Consider the following 25,550-nt stretch of genomic DNA (forward strand, 5'->3'; position numbering starts at 1 on the left):
GATTGAATCGTATGCTACGCAATAAATAAAGAAATAGAAGAAAGATATCTAGGCATCGATGTCTGAATTGAGAACCACTGACACTATTTCTGTAAATTTCAATTTTTTTGTAACGGAAAGGAAAATTCTAATATGAATGGAAAGTACTTACAGTTTTTGTGTTTTAAAAAAAGTCGGTGCCAAAAATACGAAGTAAAGTTCTAGAAAATGAAGAGCGGGTTGCGCAACAAATCGTGCGCACGAAGGTGCTCGTTACGATTAATTTTGAATCTCATTACTGTCTACGTTTACATTTAAATCAAGACTCGACTAATTCGAACGATTTTTGTCTATGCAATTAATTTGTTCACCTTAAACTCAACAGTGTCTAAGTATTCCTATTTCGTCATCGCACAAATCTACTTCTTGAACATGCTTATTATTATACGTAAAATTTTCTTCGATGAACGTCTTGAATAAGGTTGCTGCTTGTATTAGGGTACTTACTATTGCTCTCATGTTCAGTCATGCTTCAAGCTTAAGGTACAGGTCACGCGAACAAGTAACAACCTTTCCGTCCACGGATATCAAAGCGTAGAAAATCAATATAAGGCAAAGTCGGTTTGCAATCGCGGCACGATCTTTCATTCTCCTTGAGAAATCGTATCGTGCCACGAGAATCATTCCTTGTTTACTGTTATCGTCGAATGATTACTCATACGCGTGTAACACCATTGGCAGTCGGTCCGACAAAGGGGATTTGTAAACAAATTTGAACCGAAAGTGTGAAAGAGAGAAAAGCGTGGATCAGTTGTTCGATCATCGTCGGCTGGAGAGGGTGCACGGACATGCGCAGCGTAACTTTAAAACGTTAAGGGATGGCCAGGCCACCAACAGTTCCTTATCGTCGCGCCCTTCGCGTGGATTCGAACGACGACGAGTTGGGGCGTTAGTCCTTAAAATTGCACGCACGCGAAGAGAAGCTAAGGAGCGAGGAACGGAAACATCCCCTTTCGTCGTGAACGACCAGTAGGATTCGGGAGCATGCGCGTCGCCAGCTAGACAGGGGTTGTTGCAGTCAGGGAGGGGCTCTCTTCGGCAGAGTGACTCAGAATATGCATTCCTGAAAGTTCGTCTTCGTGATTTTTTAAAAAGTGTCATGCGTATAGTTCGCAAACGTACGGTGTTACTTTAACGATACTACGCGCGATGTCATAATTCGCAGTGGTGTTGAGTGTTACGTGGATCGACTGTCAGCTGTCCCTTCACCATGAACGTGAGTACTTCGACCGTCTCTAATATCGACTCGTTTTCTAACACCTAGTGCGTGGGCGTTCCTCTATTTCATCGCGTTAACATGATCAGCGACAGGAATGCGGTGTCGCTGGCTCGTAGAACTAATAACCATCGAGATATTTTCGATTTTTCCTCTTTCTTAACGCATTTCCTAAGCCATAGTTGAACCTAATACGTCATTGACCTCTGTAATACGCAAAATCGATGCGAAGGTTACGTCTAATCGAGAACCTTCGCATTTCGTATCGTGTTCACTGCAAACATTCACGTTCGAAGAAATCTTAGTTTATTACGGTATATCGTATCGTTTGCTGGAACGATAACGTTTTGCCAGAACGATTCCCCCAATTAATAGATGTTTGTATCGATGCGTAGAGATGGCGATAACGATTAATTTCCAAAGCCCATACAGCAGATGATAATCGTATCGTGGATGATTCATCTTGCTCTTATTTAGACGCGAACTCTTATTGGGATCCAGTGACCTTGTTCCTCGAAGCACTCGAGGTTTTGTGTGTGTCTGCAAATTAACTCGAGAATCCGCTCCCAGCTGCATATACATGTATTATCGTTGCAAAGCTAATTGCAGTCAGACGCCTATATTCGTTCGCTGAGGTTTATATGGATATACCCACAGAAAAAGAAAGAATGGAACAAAGCCATGTGGGCCGTAGAAAGAAAAACGCGTTTCGGCATTGCAACAGAGAAACCCACATACCCAACAAACTCTTATGGCGCACGTTGCTCGGCTAATAAACCCTTCGAGACACGATCAAGTATACGTAGAATACGTAGATTTGGGGACATTTAAAAAACTTCTAAGATATAAATAATGATTTTTCACTTCATCCAGTCTTTATCACAAATTTCTTGGAATGAAATATATAACGTTAAACCATGTATCTTTTTTAAGCTTCATGTTTAGTATCGTGCTATTTTCTTCTATAAATAATAACGATATATACGTACATCCTTTCGCTGGGAATTCTGTTCTCTAACGTATTTTTAAATTTGTAATTAGGACCGAAAGAGCTGATGTCTTAATGAAAGTAATAAAGTTGCAAATGAGTCGTGACTTCATAATTAAACCCTCCAATTATATCTTACGTGCATCGTATACTCAACTTCAATGTCACGTTTGACGTACGACAATCCTCCTTTGATCGTTATTCAAATCTCATCTCTTTTCTTCTCTATCTTAAACGCATCAATTTCTTTCGGAGACACTTCGCATGCAGAAGTACGAAAATATCACTGCGTTTTACAACGCATTGCACACGAAACAGCTTGAGAATGCGAATGTCGCGTTGCAAAATAAACTCCGAGTCGAAAATAATTGAAAGCGCGTATCGAAAAGAAGTTATTTTTTCAAAACACTGCCGGATGAGGCATATCAGTTTTCTATGCAGCACGCAACATCGGTTTAAATATCAAGGGTGAAGTTGCATCACACGAACCCTCTAGCGCCTCGAATAGCGCTGAACTTTGAGATAGGATATTTTATAATACGAAAATCCAGATGTATCACAATGCAGTAAAAAAAAAAAATATTCAGTAGTACCCCCTATTTCCTAACGTTACTTGGCAATGCTCTGACCAACGGAATTAATAACTCGATATTTTTCAGGCCTTGGCGACAGATATTGTCTGCGGCAACGGAGAACGCATTGGTGAGTTCAGTTGCGCATACATTTCCGAGATTTATACTTCTCCCGACCTATTTATTAAAGTGCAGATCAATCTCCGAACGACGTAGCTTGGATCCATCTTTTATTGAATATATTCTTTCTCTCGTACCACTCTGTATTTAGAATACCGTCTTCCTGACAATTTATATTTAATATACACTGCGTCTCTTGTATCTAATTTTGCGTTGTTAACTCGAGCCACGTTGCTGCGAATATTTTTGTCGTTCAACGACAGACTCGTGACTTTACCAATTCGTTATTATGCCTTTATAAGTATTCAAGGTAACTGCATTGTGGTTCTCAGGGGTATCCTTTGTCCGAAGTCATTTACAGAACACTGTACAAAGAAAACCCTGTAATGCGATTGTGGCAAACGCGATTATTTCGGCCCTCCTACTTCTGTCTGCCGGTTCGAACGGCTCCCTTTAAACTAAATCAATGTTACGTCGATCGTCCATTGTACTTTGCAACACGAGAACACTTTATAGCGTCGTCGATAGCTGCGTTTGTTAAATGCTTTCCGATTATAATGTCTAATACGTACAATTCTTCGTTACTCGTACCGTACGCATATCGATTCGACGAGTTTTTTTTTTATATTTAGACCAATCTGATCCCGCATCCATGATCTACACTCGTTGATGCGTTATATCCCCTCCCCCTTTCTCTCTTCGATCCGTTCCACAAGAAGCAACGCGCGACTTCTGAATTTAAAGGCTATAGTTAAAATTTCTATACAAGTCTTCATATACGGCGTCGTAAAATTTATGTATCTACGAGGATAACGAGCACCGAACTGTACAGTCTTATTTCATTTATTTGTTTATTAAATCGTGAAGTTCAGCGGCTTACAAGTCACTTTGACCCGTATGGTCCATCTAGCGTCGATTCGATCGCAACTCGTCCATTACGACTCGTACCCCTCTCTGCGAGCCTCGATCGAAAAAAAAACTGATCGATTAGGGTTCGAAATTGGCCCCTGTTTGTAAGAGCTTTGATATCAAACACGGCGTATGCATTCAATGAGCCGCCAGTGGAGCTGCTCTCTATTCTGGCCGAGGCAGAGCGGGTATTTATTAATAGAGATTAAACTCCGCGTCGTGTCGTGCCGTGTGCAAACGCTCTCCCGCGCAGGACGCGCGCTGTTAGGGCAGTCTGACTCAGACTGCGGTCCAGAAACTGATTCCGCCAAAATAAACGTGGAAAAATCGCGCGGCTATCGGTCAATGTGCCTATTATCGTTGAACGGATAAAGCAATCTGTCCAGGCTAAGTTCGAGGAGCAATTGTGTCAACGTGTCAACCGTCGCGTTGCGTCGGTCACGTCGAAGGGAAAATTACCGCGTGATCGTGTCCAGTGATCCACCAGTGAACGAACCAATTCCAGAGTTAACGAGTTCGCGAACATCCGGTGCACCGATGACATTTTTGTGCCGTGTTTGTGTACGTTCACGTGGAAAGGTTCTCCCTTTGTGAGTTACTATACAGGTCCGCCCCGTTTTCGATCGATGAATCGCCATCGAGCCTGGTGTATCGGCTTACGGAGGAATTGTTTCGAGACTTTTTGAATCCCACTCAATGTTCGATCGTATGTAGCTCTTACGAGAGAATTAATTCCGTTTCAACGCGTCGTTACGTCCATATCCTTTATTGCAAAGTACGACGGGTTCGTTAAGCGCGCACTTACTGCAATGAGCCACGTTTACCTGTGCATTGTTTACCATATCGCCGGCGAGATAAATCGTTCGACCTTATCGACATTCGGTAGACTATCAATGGATAAACATGTTGTTGCATGCGTAGTTCGCTTTCTCCGACTTGCAGTGACGTATTCGTAGGCAGAAGAACCCTCGTAATACTTCGAAAACTCGTTTAGGCCATTTCGTAATCATCGATTTTAATTTATAATGCACTTTGAATAATAAAGTATTTGCGATTTTGTTATGTAATAGATAGAATCTATTATATATTATTAAATACTATCCATAAATAGTATGATTCAATGTTGGAACAATTTTCATCTTCTCCCCGTATCTGAACGCGTTAATCGGCCCGACGAACCCTCGTTATCTTAACGTTCGATTAACTGGAAACAATTGCTTCGCCACTTGTTGCAATTTAGGCGGTTGAGCGCGTTTGCTGATGTAACGGCCACTATTACTATTGTCACGTAGAATATTAGACCGACGCCAAAAATATACCCTGCTATTGTCTCTCTTCCTCTCAAATCTTCCGTATCGTTGATAAACCAGCATTTCCCAGCCGACTGATTACGATTAGCGTGAATCGTTTTCGTATATTCGACTTACTGATACTGCACTCCTCGTCGTTATCAGTATACGGAATAGCGACTTCCAGTCCGATAGTGATTGAGACTCTTGACGTTTAGGTGTTTAACCACTTTAACTGCTGGATAATTATTTAAAAAATTAGACGTAATACTCAAACTGCGAGATAAATATATCGATATAGTCGTGAACTATAAAACTCTTCATTCCAGTCATTATCATATCAATGTACAAGCGTGCTCATTTGTACAATCAAATCAAAGTTATTTATAATTTCTCGAAAGTTTGATCTCTGCAATCATGATAATTTCTTTTAATGTTCGATCCTACGTTTTCACATCTTATCGTTGAGGTTATGTCTCAAAGACGCCTCACATAACCATACAATCCTAAAAATCGATGAGCAATTCGTAACACGTGTGTTCGAGTCTACAGCAGTTAAACGGTTAAAGACTTCCATGCTTGAGGGGTCTGCAGATAAACGTCGTTTCTCCGACCAGTAAAAACTGAAACGTGGGTTCGATCACAATGGTACGTCTTCATTGTAGGGGGGCGTAGATCGTAAGGCAAAGTACTGTGTGTTGTAAACAAAGGGATCTTTGAAAGGTGTCATCGGCTGGAATACAGAGGAGTAATCGACGCTGTTTCACGCGTGTTTCGTTCGTCAAAGTGCAAACGTCTTTCATGTGCGAGAGCATCACGAAAGACGAGAGTGACGGACGCGGGAATTTCTCTCGTCCGTGATGTAACTTTGAAGTGGTAAATGTACACCAGAAGCTGACTGAAATAATGAAAAGTGAACACTTTTAAACGATGGACGAGCTAGATTTAGCGTGTTTGACTTTGGACGTTTGTTAAAACTTTGTGTGACCTTTTTTTGTTCGATTTTTCGCCTGTTAGTTTCGAACCGTGAAACATACGTTTTTAGAGATTATTCGTCGAACGTTTTTTATAGTTGTCCACCGTGCAAGCGTTACTACTATGTTGTAACGTAATAGGATAACAAAACGCTGAACATTGACAAATGATGATAGTGCTTTTGTTGTGCGTCATCATGAAAATAGCCGAGTTCTCTGTGGGCCGTACGAGCCCACCATTGCAAGCCCCTGCACGACCGCCTCATCTTTACTGCGGCAAACGCAAGAGACAGGAACGAAAATATTACAGAAGGCCCAATGAGAAGTGCAATTGCTTTCTATACAATCGTAAGGGTACACAATGAATATGCTTTATGCCTGTGACGAATATCTAACACCGTATTGTGCTCCAGAAACTAATCTCGATCTTTGTCGTGCAGTAGAAAATAGTCATTTGTCAGATACGTACAGTTTGGGGAGAAAGAATCTGTTGGTGCTATTTTACGTACCTTTACTTGATTCAAAAACGAGTTCTAATAAGGTTATAGTTTTAGTTCAATTTTTTTCGACGTGTATTTATTCTTCTCCTTTTTCTGTACTCGTTAACCTTGCTTGTCTCTAATCACATTGATAGTCAGCTTTAGGAGAGTTTGCGTATTATTCCGCTCAAGGATGTGCTTATTACCAATTACTAATAGACGTTGAAGGGGAGATACGGGAAGCCAAAGGTAGTTACATAGTAGTTTCAAGCGGAAACGTTGGTAAAGTTTTCAGGCTCGTTTATAAATAAAATAGGTTTCTTAATTAAAGGCGATTAGAATTAGACAACTTCTGGGAAGTAAACAAAATGAAAATTGCTCAATATAAAAAAATATTAAAGTTCTATGTAATAAATTCGTCTTATCTATACATATACTTATGATTAGTGAGTTTAGGCGTTGCACAATAAGGCTAACTGGAATTCCCAAATGACTCAAAATTCCCCAACCTAATGCGCTGTCAACGATAAGGCGTATAGACAAGATTTAAAGTCTACTCATCCCTTGCCAGATACGAGAAGCTGATAAGACACGTACGCCACAAGGGTGAGCACGAGAAAAAGGGCCCACCAGACCCTCTGTTTCTCCTGGCCAAATTTTCTTCTTTTAAGACCTAGCTTCTTTAGAATTAAAAACGTTAATTTCGTAACCATTCTTCAGCCAGTTAAAAAATAAATTTGACAAGAGAATGAACAGCTTTCTGAAGAAAAAAAAAACTTTGAACTTCCTAGAACTCTCGACGAAATAAAAACGAACAGAACTGCTGCAACGATCCACTATTTTAGGTAACGACTCCGTGGGAGTGTTTTACACGTGGATACTCGAGAAATATTTACGCGACATCTGCAGAAACGCTGAAATTCTTAGAAACGTGGACAAGCAGTTTACACCGCATACTTTCGCCGCGATTCTTCGTGCATCGTTTATGGAACGAGGCAATCGATCCCCAGCTCCTTGGAATTTAAAAAAAAAAAACAGAAACGAAGAAAGAACTCGCTCTTCGTGGAAACGTCAACTTCTTTCCGAATTGAATAAAACCGTGCACGTTTAACTTGTCCCGTCGGAAAATCGCTGAGCGTAAACGGCGAGCCAACCAAACAAACCGGTTCGTTTGGCACGAAGTATTCGTGGATTATATTTCGCTGCTTCGCGCGTAAAATTTTCGTCGAGTCGCGAAATTTGGCTCTTCAATTCCTTCCACGCTTCCCTTCTTCTACGCTTTGCTAAAATTATCCGATGCCCTCGACACTGCAAACGAAATACCCTGAACAATTTTTCCAACGACGAGAAAAGCTACGATATGCCTAACCAAGAATGAGCGAGATCTTTGTTGATGTTATTCTGTTTACATCATTTGTTTTTCATTTTTCAGGAGTACAACGCGTATTAAAAGAACCCTATGTCAAGGACTAAGTAACGTATTGGTTATCGATCTTAAAAACACAGACGTAAATATAATCTTGAGTATCCTGAAAGAAGAAATCTTCTCTCCAGCGTGTCGTTGTCGTAACCTTAATTCAAGCATGTTGTATCCGATTTCCTTTTGCCCACCCTTTACCACTGGATCGGCAATGCTCATGCGCCGCATGAACAATCGTATTCCATAGGTGCAGTTAAAATGAATTTCTAACCATGAGTGACGGGAGGAGTGTCGCCATATGGTCGCGAGCATGAGTGTTTTCGGTTAAAATTTATCAAATGTAAATATTTTCCGTAGAACAAATCCCAAGCGACCGTGGCGATGCGATGGAAAAGAATTTTTCGAGGTAGGCTTGACAACTCGTGTTCAAAATATGAATATTCATTTATCTATTCAATGACAAGGAGTCATTGTTTATAACAAAGGAATCGAACGCTATCATATAATTAAATCTATATCCGTGCAATAGTTTATCAGCTTATTAAACGTGTAATAAAATAAAATTGTGAGAATGAACCACGTTAAGTACTCGCAATACTCCAAATGGTTTCATCGTGTTGTAAAATGATAAATGAACGAGTGATCCATACTTTTCGCACGTGGTTAAAATCCTGACGAAATTGTGCGTGTTTAAAAAGACGATCCAAGTCTTTTCATTGGATGGTCTTTCGGAGGATGTGTTTGGAGATAATTTTGCGTTGCACGTTTGTTTTTCGATATCGTCGATTGTCCAATCTAAAATTAACATGTTTCGATCGATTAATTAATTATTTATTACGTGACAACTAACCTTAAACACGCCCTCTTAAGAGAGTGTGGTGACGCGCAGCCTTGATCATTCCCGATACGGAACACGGGCGCACTTGCTCAAATACGTCCGCCATAACCTCAGTGTGACGTCATTGGCTGACAATTCTACTGATTCTACTTTATCGTGAACATTCTATGGTGCACGGGAGAGGTGGAGAACACTGACATCCTTATCACTAGATTATTAAACTATGTAAATCGATGATTCCTCTTCTACGGTGCTACTGAAATGTCATTATTGTTATTCGTGCGTTGTCACGACACATTACCACTGTGCGCGCGTTACATCGATAGAATGGTTGTCATGTAGGGTCATACTCCTTGTAACAATGACTCCAACAATATCATTGTAAAATACAGCGTGTCGTTTCACGAGATTCCTTGCAATAAACGCAAGACGTTGTGAAACCTCGATATATATATCAATCCGACATGAAATATGATCGCCTCATAAATATTGTAAATATGCTCCACTTTGATCCAAACACGTAATTCTTGCAAGTAGAATAGGTACCTTCGTATAATACGAAGTTTACAATGTTACAATGCCAAAACTTGCAAACATGTTTGCAAAACTTCGAGAATGCTCTGTGTATGTAAAAGATAACCTGCTCTTTATTTATTTACCTTTTTTATTAAGTAAAAAATTCATCAATTGCTGATCATTGTTATATAATGTGTTTTAGGTGCTGGCAAAGGGGCTGCAGTGATGGAAGATCCACAAACACCAGGATCTGATTGCAATTCTAATCCTGCAACAGATTCTATACAACATAATTTAATTAGTTCTGAATTTGTACAGGACAATGTGGAGTATCAGTGGTTCATTGATTACGGGTAAATTTTCAGTGAATTATGATAAGTGTGGTAGAACCTTGGTGAATGTTATATTGATATTTTATGCATATAAAATTCTAGCTACCGAGATGGAGGATTACATGTTCATCCAAGTGTATTGTCCTCGCTCTCTGCTTCGTATTCTCGGGAAGATTTGGGTTACTATGATGATCTTTCTCGTAACTTGGATGCTAACTTGGCAGAAATTGATATGGAAAGTTTTCAAACAGCAGACATTCATACATTGCTTACAGCATTGCCAGTTATGTGCACAGACCCAGTTCAGCATTCAGAGGTAAATATCACAAGAGTGTTCCTATATTTATCATTAATTTATCATTTATTTTGATAGCAAATATTCACATTTTTATGTGTTAAATAATATCATTGTTAGACACATTACTTTTATCATGGATCATTTACAAGCAAGCATTGACAAATTGGGATGAATCTTGTTTAGAAAGTATCCTACTCCCATTGATACTATTGATACTATTAATTGATTAATTTCTTGTCATTATAGTATAAAAAATTCCCTGTTTCTTCAATGCATTGTGTAAATAGTTTGTTCTAAATATAATCTGTATTCCGTTATCGCGGCAGTTTAACTATCAAAGGGAACGATATGCCAGTATATCTGGATCAGTTATGGAAAAGCTTGACATCGGTTCATCTATCAGCCCTCATACTAGCAGCCAGGTATGACAATGGCTGAAAGTGTTAAATTCCTTTTGCCCCAAGTTGAAAACATTGAGAAAGAATTTATATGGACTTGAGTTTTGCTTAAAATGAAAATAAAATTTGGTTGCAGTTCTTCTGCATGGCCAATGAAGGAAATGAATTTAAGCTGATTTATTTCTGCAATAAACATAAAAGATGTTACAAACATTTAAGCTAATAAGACGAGTTCTGCCAATTAAACAATGCATGGAGATAAGCTCTGCTAGTTCTGCAAAATGCATGATAGATAATTTACAAACAAATAAATTATAATAACGATATATCTTGATTCAAAGGGAGAAGATTCAGCCTGTTCAACGGCGGACACAATTTCCATATGCAAGTCATCGTTGCTCTTTTCTCCTTTGAAAGAGACACCCGTGCTACCACCGGGGGGTAGCTACAGTGTTGACTCTCTGGACTGCGAAGATATGTTGCTTACGTGCCAAGTGAACAATAAAAACAACTATACTATCGCTTTCGAGGGTAGTATCACGATGTACTCGGATGGTTCTCAAGACTTCGAAAATCAAGGTGCATAAGCGAATGATTCTCGGGTATACGGTATAGCAAACAAATATAATATTGTTGGCAATTCTATTTACAGAGAAACAAAAAAATTATGAAGCAGCAGAAACATATTATAATAGAAATACAGACTTGAAAAATGCGTTAAATTTATCGATGGCATGTTCTGATTCTAAAATATATACTACATGGAGCAATCTAAAACATTCTTCTATGAACAAAATTATGACTCGTCACCCTTCAGGCAATAATAACACTATACCAGAATTTTTACAAGGTGTAGGAAACATTATGTCTGGAATAACGAAGAGAAGTCAGAGTTTGCCAGACCTAACTAAAGCTACTCAGTTACAACACCTTAATCTACCTCTTAATTTTTCTGTAAGTCTTGAAATAAATGTTCTATTCTTGCAGTATAATTTATACTAAACTTTTATATTTTTTTAAATAGGTCGATTCGGCTGAATCAAACAATCATGCACAACAGCTACAGAGTTCTGGATCCGTGATGAGTCGATCTATAAATGAAGACAGTTCCGACAGCGGCGAACATAATTCAACGGGAAAGAAACTCCAAAACTTGAGCCTTGTTAAATTATTTATGAAACAAAAGAGTATGAGTGCAGAAGGAATGAGTCTCACTTTAGATCAATCGGATTCTGTTAGTGATAATGGATGGCCTACAAGCAATAGCGCTAGCGATAGTGGTACTAATACGAATACGCAAATACAACGGCAAAATATAAATAATACCTCGAAGTGTCAAGTCCCAGAAAGTGACTTTTCTATTAATTGGGTTAAAGGTCATCACAATAATCAAGAAGTAGTAAATCAGAAAGACAGTTGTAATGACATTCCAAAACATTCATCGGTAATCAGTGAACAAAAGGATCAGATGATACTATCAGCGTCTGTAGAAGAATTATCAGAAAGCATGTCTAAATCGGATCTAACACATGATAATGATAATGTCCAAAACAGTTTCGATGTCATTCCTAATACATTTGACCATCAGCGGAAAGTTGCGTGGATTCGATCATTAGAAAAGAACTATCCAGTTTGCAAGACAACGGGTATTCAAGCAATAGCCGAAACAGAGGATAATGGAGTTCAAACGTCTCTAGTATTTACGCCAACCGAAGAGAAAGAAAATCCATCATTGAAAGAAACAATTGTTAACAAAAAGCCAGTTTACGTCGTATATCCAAATTACGCATTACCCGATTTATCTTTTCTTAATCTCAAAGACGCAAAGTTGAATAACGTAGCCTTAAAACCGCAATGCTTCGGGAAAAATAAAACGAATTGGAAACATACTGGTAGATCTGGTGGTAGACCATTCTCCTGTACCGATATAGATGCATTGCGCCAACGTGGATTTTCTCACGTTAAAGACTGGGAGTCGTTGACATTCCTTTTGCCTACCGAGTACAAGAGAATTTTGCACGATGTGCCAGAAGTCTCGCGGCATATCAATATTAACAAAGAAACGAAAAAGCCTCTGTTTTGTTTATCGCCCCCGATGCGTCATAAAGCTCGTCCTATGAGTGACATCATATCAAATAACACATCCTCCACTAGTAGCACCGCGACACAGCCGTCATCTGGATATCGAGGTTCTTCTACGATATTAACCGATTCTTCGACGAACCAGCAAACGTCGAACAATGCAACCAATCCATTATATCTTTACCGTTACGATAGTATTAGTTCTGAGGCCAGTTTAGTAAGTAATGATAAAAAGGTCCATAGACAAGTTAGCAAGACGAAGACAAGCTGCCCGTCTCTTCCAAAACGATCGATCTCGTTACCACATGGAGATCGCGAATCGGACTTTAGTAACGGAAAAGTGCCACCAAGACCACCTTTACCCAGAAGTATTTTAAGAAAGAATAAGGTTTCTGCGAGCAAAAGATACAGCATGTTTGAAATGGGAGATGTAGAAGAAATAGAGGATCAATCTCCCGAAGCGAATAAACGAATGTCTTTGCAAGAACCATATTACATGAACAATGATCTGCAATTATTGTGTCGTGGAAGAATTATTGATTCAGAAAAAGACGTCGATGAAACGGAAGAAAGATATCATACAGGTAAATAATCGCTCAGCATCTATTTTGCTATCTTTTACAGCTTAGTCATATTTTCTTGGATTTTATAGAGAGAGTCAATGAAACAGCTAGTATGGGAGACATAGAGACTGAAAATTTGGAAAATAGTGAGGATGATGTAAAACAGTTGGAAGAATATTTGAAACGTAGCGGTTTCTCATCGCAGAGTAGCGACGGAGATACAGATGATCATGATGTTAAATTACGGTCATATGTAAGAAAGTTTCTAGCTCTCAGGATGAACAAAGATGTTACCAAAACTCCCGATATGATAGAATCACAGAAAAAGACTGTCAGTTTTGCTGTAAACCAAAGGAAAAAACACTTAGATAATAAGGTAATTTGAAGCATAAGTTCCACGTTAGTTTTCGTATTAAATTGTATATTATATAAACCTTCATTTCAGCCCAATAACTTAAACGCAAACGAGCAAATTAAAAATTGTGCCGTTACGGAAGAAAGGGGGGATGCGAGTCCTGAACCTAAAGTATTAGATTTAGACGAGAAGAGAAGTAATATATTACAAATTCTTACATTTTTTTTTTTTAAATAACTGTGTTAACAGTCTTTTAACACGCGTACATAAATTTTCAGAGATGATATTGTCGGCAAATAAAGCAGTGGATTCATTATTAAAATATTGGAACGGCGAGTCTAACCATAGTAGACAAAATTACAGTGATAAAAATGAATGTGCTCAAATCTGTCTTAGTAATTTATGTCCGGCTTTGTATGCCATCATGTCGGATGGATTGAAACCACACTTGAATTCTACATTTGGACCAATAACGAATAGCGTGTGGCAGGTGGTCGAAGCATCTTCTCAACAAGGTCCACTTACCAAGACGTTGAACGAATTAGTACAAAAAATTAATGGCGAAGATGTTATTACGGAAGGAATGTTGAAATTCCATGCATTTGTATTTGGTTTATTAAAGTAAGTTGACGTGGTGTCATGATATTTGTGACATATGTATGATTACATGATAATTATACTTTCCGTTCTTTTTTCAGTTTAAGAGCTTTAGATGCGTGGTTTGCATACTTGTGTACAAGGGAATCCATCTTAAGAAAACATTACAATACTAACAGTTTATTCGTAGGAGCTTTAGCCAATGCAAATGCACGAGAAGTTGTCGACGCCCTCTTGTACATTCTAAATCCTCTTGCATTTTGCCCATTTCAGCTTGATCTTTTGTATCAGTATCGGCAGCTTCATAATAGTTTCGGGAATTTAAATAATCATAATATAAACGTGAGTATCATTAGAATATTCCAAATATTCGTCGTTGCAGCTTTTGTTACTAAATATCATCGTATAAATTTACAGACCGTAAACTTCAGGAACGTTGATATTCCTCCGAAGGAACATCATTTTGATAAAGCGGACGTTTGTGCAATGGTTTCTAGTCCAAGAAAAGTACGTCCAAGATCTTGCGTCGCTTATAGCAACTACGACGATAAGTCTGGCGGTGCGCATAAGCCAGACATGGAAATTGTAAAGAAACGTTTAAGCAATCCTATAGGTTCGAAAGTATTCCGCGCTCTCGATAAACTGGCTTCCGAAGATTCTGAAGATTATACCGATAGTTTAGAACATTCGCCGCTAAATCGCGCAGCGAATAAGCATCATCCTGTATCTATAAAATCTCATAGTCCAGAAACTAAAACTGACGACGAAGACAATATACCTGGAGAAGTGAAATTTAGAAAGCTTCAAGAAAAATGGGAGCTAATGGGTGGAAAGGAGGATACGAAGACCCAACCAGTAATGCCGTCGCCTTTATCGCCAACCAGAACGCCTACGAGTTTAGGAAAATCTAAAATACCTAGGCTCCTTACGTCACCAGTAAAGCAGTTGAGCGCAATATCGGGAACCGCTAAGAATACAAAATCTCCTGTTTCGGGAATTCCATCTTTGAAGAAACCTGTTCTATTTTCGACGGCGAAAACTGTACCAAAAAAATCTGTAGAATTAAGAAGCAAAGAAGTAACAAAGCGTACTAGCAGAGTGGATCAGGAGGTTGTAGGGACGACGCGAACTCATTTGACGCGACCTAGCTCTCTACCTTACAAGTCGTATGGGGTAATGTCAAAAGAGAAGAACGTAGTATCCCCGCAGAGACGAGCAGCATCTACATCTTTACCACGACCAACTACCACCACCGCTACGAAAAATCCCCCCTCAAAGAAACCACTTAAGTAAGTACAGAGAAATTTTATTCTCATCAAGTGATTAAACCTCAATTTGTAGATTCTAGATGAAGTAGTAGTTGATAATCGTAGAATTCTGTATATTTCTTAATTTCATTATGCGTTTTAATTAGCTCTCGTAGAATCTACCATTCTTGTTTTTTAGTGCATTCAAATTTTTCGTTCATAGTTTTGTTGCTTAACGTTTCGTTGTTTCTTCTGTTTTCTTTTTATAGATTAGTAAAATAACAGTTCGCGAATCTCGATTCCAGAGAAGTTCGCACACTTACACACAGAAGTCCGTCAGATAACGGACATCTGGCGTTTGGAGAAGGTGAGAAGTTGAAAGTAATTCTCGAAGTAGATAATAAGTGGTTATTGTGCGCAAGAGGTGATCGGAAAGGTTTGGTACCGCGGATGTGTGTGTATAATATTCAGACTTAGCCCTACACTTCGTGTTGGTAAAGAGATAATTTAAGTGAGACAAAGTTATATAAGACTTCGACAACCATGAAGATATTCGATGATATTGGGGATAAATGTGTACAGTGTATCAAAGGAGAGGCATAGAATTGTTTCTAAAGTATGGCATAGTAATTATCTGTAATTGTTTGAAGCTTCATTTATATCGAATTGCGATAGTATTATCACTCATAACGTCATCGGTAAGAAAATAGGTATCACTAGTCATAGGCATTCAAACCAGATTATATTTAATTAATTGAACATACACCTATTTATAACCAGAATGTACATATATACAGTAAAGTATGATGATAATAATGATAAAGACGAGAATGACATGTAATAACTTATAATTATTATGAATGTAACTGTGATCATAGTGTATAGGCGAGTAAGTTTATTAATGCGAATGTGCGATAACGTTGAATTTTATTTTTACCGTTGTAACTTATATTTTATTCGTATCTATTCCGTAACGTCGCACGTTTAACGAGTATCTCATTTAGTTTTACCTGGTGTATAAATTATTACATCGCGCGCTTGTGGTTCGCAACAACCACATTTTTTTACTTGCTGCATGTATTCTTTAGTATGCGACGACATACTGTATAATCAAATAAAATCTAAAATTGTAATTGCATTTGTCCCTGTATATTTCCTGTAAGGCAACCTGTTTATTTAGGACACTAGAGAAGTACGAACAGAAAGTAAAGGCTTTCAATTATTTTATATGCAGCGAATAAAATCAGAAATAAAACAAAACCTGAAAGGAGTACTTATGTATTTGACGAGTATAATTTCCACTAATACAATTGGCAAATAAAAGAAAACGTGTTGGTCGATATATGTTTATACAATTACACCACATTTACTAAATATACTTTTTAAATATGTTCCCATTTCTAATAATACTTGGTAGACCAATGTTTCTTGCCCAGCTAACTAAAATAGTTATTATTTTATTTGTGTTCGACTGTGCATTTATGATTATAGAAAAAATAAATCGATACTACAGAATAATCACAATGATATGATAAATGGTAATTTGTTTTCATTTCGAACGTATTAGTACTGATATTTTCTAAAACAAAGATGAAGTTATTATTACATGTTTGAATGTTAAAAAATGTTACACTATTTTTTCAAGCACCGCTTTTTTTATTCCCTCTTTTATAATGTTAATGTCTATGATCGATACTATAATCATTTTATATTCTGAGGAACTTTCTGTAATCAACACACCTTTCATATAATTCTATGAAAAAGATGATGTGCTAGAATTAGTACACTTTATTCGTAGCGTAAAGTAACGTTTCTGCGCACTCGTTTTATAAAAATTTCTCAGGCCATTGTTACAAAAATTTGTTATCAATTAATATAATTTTGAAAACAGTTACATCCAATGTGCGTAGGAACATTCTATTGCTATGAGTCACATTACTTTTAAACGATAATTAAGAAATTACTTGTTTCTTTAATAATCTTATCTCTAAATTACATCTTACTAAATTTTTATTTACAGTTCTTTTTTTCATTATGTTAGACTAGATGCAGACAGGGCATATCTGGTTAGTCTATACTATAATACAATGTAATTAAAAGAGAATATGCGATTAAACAAAGGTTTATAAAAAATTACTATGTAATCAATTGCTCGAAATTGTCTATCGATAATGACGATAACAGTAGCGGAAATAGATAGTGATATCAAGTGACATAATATGTTACGTGTGATATCAAATTTACTATGAAACTGGAAGTATTTTGATACTTTAATGCTAAATTACAAAAGACATTCGCTGTATTTACAAACATGATTTGAACAGGTATTCTATATCTTACAAGATGAAGAATTTTTTGCAACTCGATATAATTAATTGATGAAAGTAGCATTTTTTTAAATTTTTGTAGTTTGTTCACAGAATTTCGTATAAAGTTTGAGAATTGAAAGAATTATAATTCGAAAATTATATAAGTATATAATAACATCCAATTTTTAATCAAAATTTTCACTATACCTGCAATGTTGATATCAGTAAGAATTTGTATATGCTAAAACTCACAGATTACAATATTGATGTACATTAATATACAGTATATTATATGTGACTGGAATGCCATTATGGTACTGTCAATATTAAAACCTAACTTCCATATATACTGATGGGATATGATTTAGTATGAGACAAGCAATATAGCATGATACATTGTATGCATGTCTATGACTTGTGTATCTATCTATGTATATACGATCAGCCATAGTGATTCTAGCAAGAGAAAGTAATCAACTCCAACACTAATTGAAATGCCTTTCAGGCAGGCATCTCGATTGGTGCTGATGTTAATGATTTTCTCGAGGTACCACGAATCCGTGAGGCAGACCGTACAAGGAGTTTCAAAATATTACCTCATCATTGCTCTCTATTGAATCCATACATGAGATCGTGAAATTGAAAAGATTTTGTTCTCTTTTATTGTAAACAAACACTTTATTCATATTTCAGTCTCACCTTAACAGACTGATATTTCTGTTAAATGCATTGCTTCCCAACTTTTCACACGAAGATTCTTTCGAATTACACAACAATTAGCAATGATGAGTTTAGAATGTTCTTATTACATGAATTTTACAAATGAGATTTTCAACATATACAGTATATATATATATATGAAATAATAAGATTTATAATGGAATTTTCTTAAAGGATGCAGTTGTCTGCTTTTTCGATATGTAAAAGTCCAAAAATCGTTTAAATCTAGATAGTGTTGCAATTAACCCATAATTAACTCTGATGTGCAAGATTGTGTAATCGACTATTTAAGGTAACTGTTAAATAAACTCTGTGCTCTATGGTTCTCCGATTGCTTAACATTATTATACTTATATTGCATTGTAAAGATGAATATCATACATAAAGATCTGCGTTTCTATAAAATAAACGTAATATTACATGATCAATTATGGGTTAATTCACCATTTATAACATCATGTACTAAAGATTAATAGGTACACGTTACCGATTTCAATGTGTCTTACATAGCTAGAAATGAATATACAAAGATGAAGAAGCTCTAATGTGTGCATATATTATTAACCTTTTGGCACTGTTAAAGTCCAGTATCAAAGATAAAATAACTTGCTGTCCTTTACTTGCTCTGAGAAATTACAAGTGTATTATGGGCAATATTCGAAATAGACTTAGGCCTTAGTTATGTCATTACATTAATTCACGTAATTATTATCACAGCTTGCAGTACAATTGTACTCTCTAAAAAGAAATTTAGTATTTTGAAATCCAATGGCTTACTCATGCTTCAAATAAGATAAGTTCGTTATACTATTGTATTTAAATTATTTCTAATTTAAAGCAAATCTCTTTGTTATTGTTGCTCTAATTAAAGAAAAGTCAGAGCAAGTAAAGGGAATCACGTACTTAAATTGACTCATTGAAACCACATCTTAAATAAAACTGAGTTATCCGAAACGTGCATCTTGAATCGCCATGGTGTCTTTGCACTATGAGATTTAATTCAGAAAAAGTTGTATGTGATAAATTTTGGAATAAGCATGTCCAAACTAAATACCAACATTTCGTCGCTTTTTCTTACGGGAAGCTTTACTCGTGGACATGCCTGTTTTGGAGTATTATTATTGACTGCTCGACGAACGAATATTTAAATTGTAATCATTTTGAACTCATCTACATTCTGCAGTTATTTACCAGCTAAGGGTACTAATGCCATACTAACAGATATAATTCATTTCTTCTGAGTAAAATTACTACGGATACATGATTGGTTAAAGTATTTTGCAAATACTTTGAAAACTTATCCAGTCTGATGATACAGTCTTTAATATAAACAAGTTGGCAGGACAATGAAAACTGACATAAAATTTTACATTCTTAGAAGAATATTAAAACTTGTAGAAGCTATTATCAGAAAACATTAAACTTGTCAGCTCTTGTTAATTATCCAATATTAATTGGATTCAATTAATGTAAAATTATTTAAACTTTAATATATAAACTAAAAATAAACAGACACTCTAAAAACGCTTTCGATCACCGACAAATTATATTATGTGAACTGTAGAAAGCTGGTTCAAACAAGATGCTCCGCTTCATTAAATATTTCTAATACATAAATAATATATAATAATCACGTATGTAAGGTCTTACATGTCCGTTGTATGTACACTGGATGCAAGACTTGTTTCAAGGTTAGATCATGTGTACACGAATTGGCGAATTATCTTCATTCACAAAATTGTATACGTCCGTAAAGAAACTAGCACAATTGAAGCAAAATGTAAAAGGAAGACTGTTACTTCACACGGTCAAATTTAATCCATGAACTTCTCTTACACAACACCAATTTTGATTTTTCGATATAAATCTTCGTAACGTACGATACTAAGAATCGATACAGGAAGTTACTATATTTATAAGATACGTATTCATTATAGATAAAAACATATTCCAATATGAATTTAATTTCAATATGTACTATTTTCCATTGCCAATTAAAGTGATGATTAAATAAAATTAGTTCATGGAGAACATCTTATTCCGTGAAGTAAGCTAGTCATCTTAAATACTATATATTACAAAATGCAAAATAATCGGAGTAGCTCATTTATTTCGCGCGAAATCCTAATAAATTCCTCATGGCTTCCAATCAGTTAACTCGACTGTTCCTACCAGGTACTTTGTATAAGGTTGTTGAGTCATCTTTGTAACAATTCACATATGATACGATTTTACAGATAAAAGTCTTTCATTGAAATTCACTTGGCTAGTGTTTTATCCATTTTGTTATCTCTGAACAATCATTGCATGGTTGCTAACATCAATGAGGAATGTAATCATTCCGTGTTTAGAAAAAAAAAAGAAAGAGAAAACATAACGTATTACATACATATTCAATTCCATTTTATACACTAAAATGGAAGTAATTATAATATAAAATAAAGAGTATAAATTTCATTGTTCATATTTGTCAGTAATACTGCATGTACGAAAAACTTTTTAATTGTATTTTATTTTCCATTGGTAATCATGCGTAAAACGTAAATGTTTTCGAACATAAAAAATCTAGGAACCTTTAATAATAAAACTGTCTTTCGCGCTATTAATACTTAATTTATGACTAATTACTCATTTATACGATTTAATATTCTGTGTTAATGTTAATGAAGCTACTGATGGATAACAAACTGAATATTCGGTATGAAGCACTGATTACACAATGTAAACAACATTAATTATATACACGAAAACATCGTAAATATGAGAGGTTACGATAAGTGTTATAAGATCAATACCATATATCGTCTAATAAATAGAAATAATTAAAAAAACTGTCCTCGTAAAAATATTTTTACTTCGTACTTTATCTAATCCACAAATATGTTATATGATCGAGTTACGTTAATGTGAAATATAAAATTCTTACAAAAAAAGAGAAAGTTAAAAGCAAAGAATAATGATACAAAAAATGACATGCAATATTTCAACATTCCTCATTGATGTATACGTAAAAATTATGATACAGAAAATGGTTGTGCAATGTAACTAAAGCTATAATACACGTAGATTAACTACATACTAGATTCCTTAGTGGTGATAGTCTCGTTGGTATTATCAACTCTTATCAACGTCGACGAATTTAAAACAAGCGTCCTACTTAGTGTAGCAACTCTTTCCATCACACAAGAAGCTGAAAGACGCGCTTCTGCATCATGATCCCAACACTCTTCCATTGTATCACAAATTGATTGAAGTCCCTAATGATGAAGGAATTGATTAAAATTAGGTATTCTCTTTGATACTTCGAGAATTTACTTACAGGGTGTTTACGCCATGTTTCTAAAATGAGCGGCCTTTCCTTCTTATGCACCACGCTCTCTTGCATATCTTCCAATGTTGGATGAAGACCAACTTCGTCCTCAAATGGTAATCTATACTCCCCGATTGGTCCCTAGAGTAGATAAAAACAATATAATGTAACAATCAACGACATATCTTAAAAAATACATAAATAAAAATTTACATCTTGCACGGTGCATCGCGAAGCTAACTCCCAAAGCACAAGCCCGCAAGCGTACATGTCAATACGTAAAAACGAGTCTCTTGTAAAATTAATTGCACCTTCTAAAACTTCTGGTGCCATATATCTTCTTGTTCCAACCTAAAAGCAGTCAAATGTTAATCAAGTTTAATATGTTACACGAAGCATACGATAAGCGTACCTGTCCATGTGTATCACCACAAGGTTTTCCAGGATGAAATATCAGTGCTAGACCAAAGTCTGCTATGCAGGCATTCATGTCAGCTTTAAGGAGAACATTTTTCGATTTAAAATCTCTGTGAGCAACAGCAGGTTTGTAACCATCCGCTTTATTGGCTGGAATTTCTTCGTGTAGGTGCATTAAACCTCTGTTACAATTAGTCATTATTGTATTAGTACTAAATCCGAAATGTAAGAAATATTTTTAAAATACGCTTCAAGCGTTACCTTGCCATGGATTCTGCTATTCTACACATCTCAGGCCATGTAACAACATTTGCCTTTAAGTAATCGCATAGCGATCCTTTCTCATGGTACGCGGTAATCAACCAGAATTCAGCTTGTAAATTATCCCCTCTTTTTTCAACGCCTATAAAACGTAATATATCTTCGTGATCCATATGCGCTAGTTTGAAAATTTCTTGTTCAGTCTGCCAGGACTGTTTGTCCTGTATAGGAAACACTTTGACAGCGACAATTTCATTTTTCAATTGTGCTTTCCAAACTGCTCCAAAACGACCACGAGCTTTGATCTCCAAAAGCTGAATCGGACGTAGTCCCAAATTGGGAGATGGTTGCGGCAATGGAAGAGGCTCTAACGTGGGTACCTATGAAATTTACTTTGTGTTAGGATTATACGTCAAGCGTGGTTTACCGTACATGACCAAAACAAAAGATATAAAACGTTTAATAGTTTAACATTATGTACATATGTCTTCCAAACCTCGTTGAAATATCCCAACTTTCTACGTCGATAGCACCAATATAAAAATGGCAAAATAATAGCGAGAAGGAGCATGGGTATAGATATTGATAAAACGAGTGTTATTATTTGTTGTTCTGTGTTTGGAACAGGCTCCGATTCTAAAACATAAGAATAAGAATGTAGATTAATTATGTTATTATTTGTAATAAATGCATACCTCGTATAACAGAGGGTTGGATAGGTTTAGAAGAAGAAGTTGGGTGAGGATCCCATGTGAAATTCTGGTTACACATGTTGCCATCACAGCAACAGAAAAATAATTCCTTCTTCCTTTCTGCACTGTTCTCAATGCAATGTGGCCTATCATAGCAATCATTGCTGTCCAAAAAACATCCCTGAAATTTATGGTAACAGCTTCTCAATAATGGAAGGATAAATTAGAAGGTAAATATTATAGATAAAGGCCTGATTGGTACAGCATAATACAAATACATCATATACCTTTAATTTAATTATAGATTTTTTTGTAGCATTATCAATCTGCCACAGTACATAACAGTGGTTTCTTTTCCCTGGGTCATGAGGACCACACTCTTCTTTTCCTGAGCATTCCTGCTGGGATTCTGTACATAAGGTTTCATTGTAAAATTCACAAACCGAGGAACCCTTGACATCGTGTCCTAAGGTAGGTCCTAAAATTGATAATTTTTTACAAATATCTAACATTAACAAATGACAGTTTGTGTTACAATACAGAAATGAAAAAATATCAACTATACAAATATATAAAATAATTTATTAAATTACCCTTTAAGGTACAATGAGTGGTACATGTTTAATGCTACTAACAGGAAATCAGTAACAGAGATGTAAACACTATTCATAAAGGTTATTAAATAAGTCACATGTAAACAAAAAAATCTGAAGTGCATATTTTATCATTCTATGTACATGTACAGAGTTGGATACAATTTCAATGTTGAGAATATTGCTTTAAAAATAATTTTAAAATCCATTTCATTTCTAAGCTCTAGAATAATATTTTGAATAATAGTACACAGTTTTTCATATTTGCATTGTAATAAATTCTCCAAATTCTACATTTTATTTATAACAAATCTGACAAAGTTGTAAAAGTCTATAAATAATCCATTGAAATTTGTACCATATCCAGAACAAAAAAGTGTATAAAAAACTTGTGTAAATTCGTTAATCGTACACGTTCAGAACAAACGTACAAACTATAGTTTTTCACATGCATATAGCGAGTATGTACGGTATGTAAACACAAAACAAAATATCGGTCCATCGAGTGCGGAGAATTTATTAACGGTTTGAAACGCATCGGTCACGGAAATAGCATCGCAATCTCCAGGAAGAATTTTCGCATCGTGCATGTAATTTACATCGCGGATGCAATTGTCGAACGGAAGATAATGGAACATGCAATTACCTAACAATCCTAGGATGAGATATGGCAGTATCGTCACGTATGCGGACATCGTGAACGGATCGCAAAAGCATACCAGAAATTTTAAAGTCTAGGTGCACGGTTGTTCGCGAGATGTGGCTACAGCGCCGGACTTTGGTGCGCAAGGTCCGGGGTTCGCGCTTAGCCGTCACATCTGGGTTATTTTCTACGTGATCCGCACCATCACGTGTGTGCCCCTGCCTCGCAAAATGCGCGTTTCAGGGCACCATGGTTCCCGTGGAGATCGAAATCGCGTCGAATCAAAGTAAAGGAGAAACGTAGAAATTCCCTCCTATTAGCTATTAAGCAAATTGTAGTAATTCATCCACCGACACATCTCTCTTCCTCACCCCTCCCACGTTCGTGCAGGAACACGGACACCATGGATTTATGTCATTTTTCACCATTCGTACACACCGATTCCAGCCACTTTTCGTCGATCACGATTATACCGACGAACAAACGATCTAGGTAGAACAGTTTGAGGACACTCGCGAGCCGATGGGTTTCGTAAGTTCGTGAAACTCGAACGAATTCGTCAAAGGACGTCCGAAACGCACGGGAGGATGGATCATAAACTAATGCGTCGCGATAGAACGACGACCTCGAAGCAAAACTGATCGCTACGCTGCAACTTGTAGCGTTGTTGCTAAGCTTTGGATTGGGAATAAATGAAAAACAAGTGGGGAAAAACAAACGCATTTCTTTGTTATTGGATATTAGTCAAAGTAGGAGTAACGTTTTGTAATACTATTCTTCAACTAACAAGAGGAACTGTAATATACAACTACGTATGTAGCTTGAGATAGGATCAAAACAATTGGTGTGCTAGAATCTCAGTAATAAATAGATTCAATAGAAGCTGTTTGTGTACAATAATTATAGTTCTGTAATAAAACAACTACATGGAAACAATGGTGTGCTAGGCCCTCAGTAAATATAGATTTAATACGAGCTATATATGTTATTATTTGTATATAATAATTGTTATTTTTTGTGATATGTATAGAAGTATAGAGTCTTCTAACATTGTTATGCTTTTTGCACAATATCCAATCCTATACGATATCTATGATGTTAGTTCAATTCCTGATTTCATCATCTATTTATGAATATTTTATTTCCAAAAACATGACTGTGGCCGATATCCCTGATAAATGGTTCAAATTCTTTATCGATTCAGAAGAGGATCTCTTTCACCGTCTTTTATTCCATTTGTCTTTTCGAATTGCTGTTTGATTTTTGTTTATTAATAAATAGCTTTCTGGTTGAACAATAGAAAATAAAATCACTTATATTCTGAACATATTTTTATTATAGTCTCAAGTGCTATATTTAACCTACTAGTGGCG

The 25,550-nt window shown here is 36.3% G+C and overlaps 2 protein-coding genes across 13 annotated transcripts; one reads left to right on the top strand and one right to left on the bottom strand.

Moving 5' to 3' along the window:
* The first annotated feature begins 241 nt into the window (after nucleotides 1-241).
* On the top strand, nucleotides 242-16,370 carry LOC128889385 (uncharacterized). 11 transcript variants are annotated; one of them, XM_054146967.1, is made up of 14 exons: nucleotides 242-1,255; nucleotides 2,903-2,945; nucleotides 9,563-9,713; nucleotides 9,795-10,008; nucleotides 10,317-10,412; nucleotides 10,730-10,967; nucleotides 11,041-11,342; nucleotides 11,413-13,054; nucleotides 13,123-13,409; nucleotides 13,479-13,584; nucleotides 13,667-14,009; nucleotides 14,087-14,327; nucleotides 14,403-15,274; nucleotides 15,538-16,370. In XM_054146967.1, exons 1-14 carry the CDS (start codon nucleotides 1,250-1,252, stop codon nucleotides 15,707-15,709), a joined length of 4,713 nt encoding a protein of 1,570 aa, XP_054002942.1. In that variant the 5' UTR covers nucleotides 242-1,249; the 3' UTR covers nucleotides 15,710-16,370. The 11 variants fall into 11 exon arrangements, with proteins under 11 accessions (XP_054002942.1, XP_054002934.1, XP_054002936.1 ...); XM_054146959.1 differs by lacking the exons at nucleotides 242-1,255; nucleotides 2,903-2,945 and adding exons at nucleotides 3,795-4,550; nucleotides 5,799-6,461; XM_054146961.1 differs by lacking the exons at nucleotides 242-1,255; nucleotides 2,903-2,945 and adding exons at nucleotides 3,795-4,550; nucleotides 5,857-6,461.
* Nucleotides 15,956-25,516, bottom strand: LOC128889411 (activin receptor type-2B). 2 transcript variants are annotated; one of them, XM_054147035.1, is made up of 9 exons: nucleotides 24,181-25,516; nucleotides 23,229-23,419; nucleotides 22,945-23,122; nucleotides 22,731-22,885; nucleotides 22,250-22,629; nucleotides 21,984-22,170; nucleotides 21,785-21,922; nucleotides 21,581-21,712; nucleotides 15,956-21,518 (listed from the first exon to the last, which is right to left on the bottom strand). In XM_054147035.1, exons 1-9 carry the CDS (start codon nucleotides 24,227-24,229, stop codon nucleotides 21,333-21,335), a joined length of 1,596 nt encoding a protein of 531 aa, XP_054003010.1. In that variant the 5' UTR covers nucleotides 24,230-25,516; the 3' UTR covers nucleotides 15,956-21,332. The 2 variants fall into 2 exon arrangements, with proteins under 2 accessions (XP_054003010.1, XP_054003011.1); XM_054147036.1 differs by having other exon boundaries at nucleotides 22,746-22,885; nucleotides 24,181-25,515.
* Nucleotides 25,517-25,550: the final 34 nt, after the last annotated feature.

This window comes from Hylaeus anthracinus, unplaced genomic scaffold (assembly GCF_026225885.1).
Source record: "Hylaeus anthracinus isolate JK02 unplaced genomic scaffold, UHH_iyHylAnth1.0_haploid 11997, whole genome shotgun sequence".
Lineage (NCBI taxonomy): Eukaryota > Metazoa > Arthropoda > Insecta > Hymenoptera > Colletidae > Hylaeus > Hylaeus anthracinus.